The 6,566-nt window shown below is 49.8% G+C and overlaps 1 protein-coding gene across 1 annotated transcript; it reads left to right on the forward strand.

The window, feature by feature from the left end:
• The first annotated feature begins 772 nt into the window (after positions 1 to 772).
• Positions 773 to 2,224, forward strand: LOC123169875 (peroxidase 1). Its single transcript, XM_044587738.1, has 3 exons — positions 773 to 1,244; positions 1,326 to 1,491; positions 1,582 to 2,224. Exons 1-3 carry the CDS (start codon positions 852 to 854, stop codon positions 1,992 to 1,994), a joined length of 972 nt encoding a protein of 323 aa, XP_044443673.1. The 5' UTR covers positions 773 to 851; the 3' UTR covers positions 1,995 to 2,224.
• The last annotated feature ends 4,342 nt before the right edge of the window (positions 2,225 to 6,566 follow it).

Genomic DNA, 6,566 nt, shown 5'->3' on the forward strand with positions numbered 1-6,566 from the left:
CTGTCTTTTTAAGGTGTATCGCTGTGTCTGATTTCAAGTTTTTAAATTTATTATTTTTGTACGATTTCATGGGGAGTCCAATGTTAAACTTTGCGTATATGATTCTGTCTACTAATGTCTGTAATGCACTTCTGCTTCTAGGACATGTTCCCTGTAGTGGAACTTTTAACTTATTTAATTTACACCGCTTGAGCGGTTATGGTTCAGGATATCAATATAGTTTTTTATTTAGCACAAATTTTTTTTAAGCTTTACCATTGTATCAGCGGACAGATTCATACGCTTGCCGTTAAAGTAGCACAAAAGTATAATTGATTAACGTGTGTTAGCCGACTGAAAGCTACTAGCCTGGTATTATCGGGCGTGGCAAAGCGCGCCTACCCATCTACAGTAGTTATTACTATCAAACAAGGAATTCGCCGGGCTGTTTAGTGTCAAAACAAAATGTTGACTAGTCCATTTAATCGGCAAACATACAAGAACAAACGAAACGGACAGTATCCAGCGCCGCAAAGCACATAATTAGCAGCTCATTTATAAGTTTAATTAGTCAAGTAGTCCTAAATAATCCAATTCATCCCCCCTAGCTCGAATATATTCCCCTTATAATGACAGAGACGATCGAGCTGCCCTGGTAATGGTCCGCACGCATGGCATGTTTGCTATGTTTGTCGACGGTCATGGCGAGCACGAACTGTCCTCTGCAAGGTCAACTCAAACATCCATATTACATCTTCGATCGCCATATAAATGCAGCCACGATCGACCAGGATCTTCATCCATCCATCCATCCATTCCCTCTTCCTTGCACGATCAGACCGTGCGTACATTGGTTCATCGAGTCCTCTGCCATGGCTTCCGCCACGTTCTTGATCTTGGTCGCGGCGGCGAGCCTCCTGGCCAGCTTTGCGCAGGCCGATTTGCAGTATGGTTACTACAACACGACGTGCCCGGGCGTGGAGGAGCTCGTGCGCACCGAGCTTGAGGCCATCTTCGCCGACGACTCCACCCTCCGCGCCGGCCTCCTCCGCCTCCACTTCCACGACTGCTTCGTCCGGGGCTGCGACGCTTCCCTCATGCTCAACTCCCACAACGGCACCGCTGAGAAGCACGCCGACCCCAACCTCACCGTGCGCGGCTACGAGGCCATCGAGGCTATCAAGAAGGTGGTGGAGAAAGCATGCCCCCTCGTCGTCTCCTGCGCCGACATCATGGCCATGGCCGCGCGCGACGCCGTCAATTTTGTACGTAGCGTACTCCTTGCTGTTACTAGTACTCCATGGATTATGAAATTGCTCTGCTCATCATAAGCTGTCGTGGCGCAGAGCGCTGGGCCACACTACGAGGTGGAGACCGGGCGCCGCGACGGGAACGTCTCCATGTTGGAGGAGGCCCTCACCAACCTGCCACCGGCCGATGGCAACGTCACCGTGCTCACCCAGTACTTCGCCGTCAAGAACCTCACCATGAAGGACATGGTCGTCCTCTCCGGTACGAAACAATCATTCATAACTCGATCGCGCTGTTCTTTGTCTCCGATGACCTGACTGAACATGTCATACAATACATGGATGGATGCAGCGGCGCACACGATTGGAGTGACGCACTGCTCGTCCTTCTCCAAGCGGCTCTACAACTTCACTGGAGCCGGCGACCAGGACCCCTCGCTGGAGCCGGCGTACGGGAAGACGCTGACGACCAAGTGCCCAACGGAGAAGATGGCGAGCGTGGTGCCCATGGACGATGTGACGGTGGACAAGTTCGACCTGGGATACTACGAGTCCGTGTACAATCACCGGGCGGTGCTGCGCTCCGATGCCGCGCTGCTGGAGGACAGCCTCACCGGCGCCTACGTCGCGCTCATGAACAACGCCTCCTCTCTCGACACCTTCTTCGCTGACTTTGCCGTCGCTATGATCAACATGGGCAGGGCTGGCGTTCTCACTGGCACCCAAGGCGAGATCAGAGAGACCTGCGGCGTCTACGTCGACTGATGATCGATCGTGAATCAAAATTCAATCTGACTATCTGGTCTGACCGGTCGACTGTGATTTGCTACTCGATCGGAATTTTTTTTCTACACGCAGGGTGCTACCCGCGTATGCACCACAAGTTTTTTCGGTTGTAACATTTTCCCGTGAAGTTTTGAAAAGTTCATTGTGTTCGACGAGTTTTTGTACTATATATAGTACGAAGATAATGAGAATATATAATTCTAGAAAAAGAGTTGTCTTAACGATAATGTGCCCAGATGATATGATATACATACATTTTTAACGCATGGAGCAAGGAGTGCCCTTGATCAAAAGTGAGGGTTAATGGGCTATTGACCGGTCATTTAGCTAGCCCAACCATTTAACTTTCACGTAGCTTATTATATGTGTGCTTAATTAGTACATGGGCCGATTGATTCAAGTATTGCATGGCCCATGCATGCAGGTGCAGATGGCAGCCCCGTGGCCGATCAGATGACGAGAAACGACGGCCGGCGAGATGGCACATGCATGGCCGGCACGTCGGCTGTGACAACCGCGCCCTCTGACCCCAAGCAGGAGCAATCATCGATGATGATAGCCAGACATGAGGAGGCGTTTGCAGCTGGAGGCATCATCAGCTGGCTAGCACGCCCTCATCTTTCTCTTGTTCCCAGGGTACGTATTTTGTTTTGTTTCATTGTTTTATCAGGTTTCGCGGGAGAGAGGTACGCATCGAGGGAAGCCGCGCCGGTGACAGCAGCATCAGGAAGATCATGAAGACATGCCCGCGGCGGTGGCACGCTCGTTGGTGAAGACACGTACCATGGCCATGTCCGGCGGCAGCACGCATAGCTCGCGAGCGAATCGTGGCGGCGGCCGCCGCGTGAGGTGAACGCACAGCGAGGGAAGGAGAAAAACACCCAGGACGTGACTGCACGCAGCGGACGCGGCCAAGAGGAGACGCGCCTAGGGTGCAGCGTCGAGGAGCTCGAGCGGACGCGTCCCATGCCGGCGGTGGCGCTGGCTACGTCCCGAGCTCAGTGACGGGCCGACGGCCGACGGTGTCGACTCGCAAGGCGCGCACTGAGTGACGCTGCCGCGAGCCACTTGTAGGGGCGCCGGGCCGGAGGCGTCGTAGATGCAGAGAAGAAGAAAACATGTTCACGGCGACGACGGCAGCGGGATCGCGTTGCCGACGATCCCGAAGATCCGGCGATGAGTTGCGTCGTTGGTGAGGGGTCATTGGTGTGGCGAAACCGGAGCTCGTGACGACATAGCCCGAGACAGACCCATGGCGAACAGGTCAGCAAGGTACAGGACTTTGGCATAGCACCTGCCAAGGCGACGCGTCCTCGACGACGCCACCCTTCGCCGACCCTGTTAAGAGGCGCCTTTGTCTTGCAGACCAACCAATACGGCGTCCAGCTGAGGCAAGGCAACGCAACCACTGCGATCGTCTCTCCATAAGTTCATCAGGCGATGTCCCCTGATAAAGTGGACTGCCATAGACTTGCATCCAATCAGGTGAGGTGCACCCATCACGGTGGACATGTTCTTGGGCGTACATGTCCATGGCGTCGCCGGTGTACAGACCACTCTTTGGCGTAGCACCAGCTCAAGGCGACGTGGCCTCTACGACGCCACCTTTCCACGGCCCTGTGAGGCAACGCCCTTTGTCATGGCGGACCGTTGAATACTCGGCGTCCAGCCGAGACGAGGCGCCAACCACACCGGTCATGCCAATGTGAGCGTGCGACGGTTTTACACCAATGTCGGTCTCCTAAACAGTTTACTCCCGCGAGGCATACCCCTCGCATAATCCGACGAGGCCATTTGATTGTCAAGAAGTCCGAGCCGAGCAGGACCCATGCAATTTCAACATCAACTACATCAACGCCGCCAAGACCGATGAGGTGCGACGGCGAGGATGGACATGGCTAGCACAAAGCCACGTTTTGAGCTGCGCGTGTACGACGAGGAAACGGGCTTTGCCGCCGCCCATAAACCACCATCATCATGCATGGAGAACACAAAAGCAAAGATGACGAAGACGATCACACAGCTTAATCGAAGGTATCCCACGGAGTAACCCACGGGAGTAATTAACCGGGAGCCTTCCGAGGCCCCGGGAACCAGAGGCTGCAATCGCTACAGTCAGGCAGCCCACGCTAGTAATGGTTACATCGTCTATAAGAAGACATACAATATTTCTCATAGGCTCCTCGATCCAATCCCTCATCACGGAACATTTTGCTAGTCGAGCAAACTCATGCGCTATCTTGTTCGCTTCCCTATTACAATGTTCAAAGCTAGCAAGAGGAAAATCACAAGCCATAAAAAAACAATCATAAAAAATTTGCCACTGCCGCTCCTGCAGAATGTCCTCCGTTCTTCATTGTGTCAATGACTTCCATGTTGTGAGAGTTGATAACAAGATGATTGCAACCCGCCTTCTGTGCTAGCAATAAGCCAAACCTAAGTGCTAACGCTTTCGCTGTCAGGGCATCAACGCAACAATCAATCTTCCAATTTCCACCTACAATAAAAGTTCCTTTGCCATTCCTGAGGACAGCCTCCGATGTGCCCTTTAGCAGATCATGATCGAAGGCAACATCCACATTCAATTTAACAAACACTAGTAGAAAAGGGGGCTTTAGTCCCGGTTGGTAAGGGCCTTTAGTCCCGGTTTTTGAACCGGGACTAAAGGGTCGTTACTAATGCCTCCCCCCTTTAGTCCCGGTTCTTACACGAACCGGGACTAAAGGCCGTCCACGTGGACGCAGCCTGGAGCTCCACCTTTAGTCCCGGTTGGAGTCCCGGTTGGTGTTACCAACCGGGACTAAAGGAAATTTTATGATATTTTTTTGAAATTTATTTTTGCGAAATTTTTTAATTTTTTTTTTAATTTTCAAATTTCTGAATTATTTTAACCTCTAATCTCTAATCTCCACCCCTCATCACTGCTCAATTTATCCTCTAATCTCTAATCACCCTCATCATTCCAAATCATCTAACTTTCCGGACGGTCACCCATCCTCTCACTACTCCAGCCTGAGCACGCTTAACTTCCGGGTTCTATTCTCCCTCGTTTCCAAGTCTGCATATGTTGTTTTCCTGACAATAGTAAGATGTCAATTCTATTAACCCTCAGGAATTTAGCTTGAGCATGAAGTGACACATTTCACTGTTTGAGTTTGAAACTATTGTTTTAAAAAACAATAATTATATAGTAACATTAATATTTCCGGAATAATTAGTTTGACCATTGTTTGACCACAGTTTGACCAAATTTGACCAAAATTCAAAAAAACTGAAATAATTATTTAGTAACACTAATATTCTAGAATAATTAGTTTGACCATAATTTGAAATTTTTTGAATTTTTTTGCCTCTCCAGATCTTAAAAGCCCCGTATCTTTTTTTCTATTAGGTTTTTGAGGATTTTGAAAATGTTTAACGGGGTTCCCTTTCGAGTAGATGATTTTTCATATAAAAAACTTTTTCATCCGAGTTCGTATGCAAAAGTTATGCCCATTTTAAGAAATTCCAGAGAGATTTTGCAAATAAAGTCGAAATTCATATTTGTTAATTTTCCCAACAACTAGACCACATATCACATGGGAAACTTATTTTATTTTATTTTTTTGACATTTCCATCATTTTCTTTTGTTTTTTCTAAAACTGAAAAGGCGGTCCACGGGGGGGGGGGGGGGTAGAGTTTGATGGGCCCTTTAGTACCGGTTCGTGCCATGAACCGGTACTAATGCCTCAAAGCCCATTAGTACCGGTTGGTGGCACCAACCGGGACTAAAGGACTAACCTTTAGTCCCGGTTGGTGCCACCAACCGGTACTAATGGGCATCGCACCCTTTAGTCCCGGTTCGTGGCACCAACCGGGACTAAAGGGCCCAGGTGAACCGTGACTAATGCCTTAGCCGCACGAACCGGGACCAATGCTCACATTAGTCCCGGTTCGTGACTGAACCGGGACTAATGTGAATATTGCCCTGTGACGAAAGCCTTGTTTTGTACTAGTGAAAGCCCATCGGAGGTCTACTCCACCCTCAAATCTTCCTATTTGCATTAGTGGAATGGGCTACAAAATTTGCCGTTATAGCATGAATTCCCATCGAGGTTTGATATGCCTCCTAAGACTTTCCCTCATGTACCAGTTTACGTCTATTCCAACATAAATACCACGCGGTTATAGCAATGAGCTCTCTAGCGTTTTGTGAACCCGATATAGAAAATTCTTGATCTGGCATGAGGAGTAATGATTCGAGGACTACCTCCCCTGCACGATCAACAACATGTTAGAATTAATGGGCTAGGCCCATAGCAATTTCTGAAATCTCAAAGCCCATGTGTAAAATGGCAAGTGGTGGTGCTAAGTTTAGTCCCACCCCGGAAGTTGAAGAAGAGTTGGACCTCTTTATATAGTGGGTTCTCTCCACCACTCTAAGTGGTGTGTGAGAAGAGAAAGGGAAAACCACACGCGCGCGCTCGCTCGCCTCGCCTGGCCGTGGCGTGGCGAGGCGAGGCGTACATGCGACATGCGCGTGAATGGTCCGCCGAAATCCGGTCCGTTTC

Source organism: Triticum aestivum, chromosome 7D (genome assembly GCF_018294505.1).
Source record: "Triticum aestivum cultivar Chinese Spring chromosome 7D, IWGSC CS RefSeq v2.1, whole genome shotgun sequence".
NCBI classification, from domain to species: domain Eukaryota; kingdom Viridiplantae; phylum Streptophyta; class Magnoliopsida; order Poales; family Poaceae; genus Triticum; species Triticum aestivum.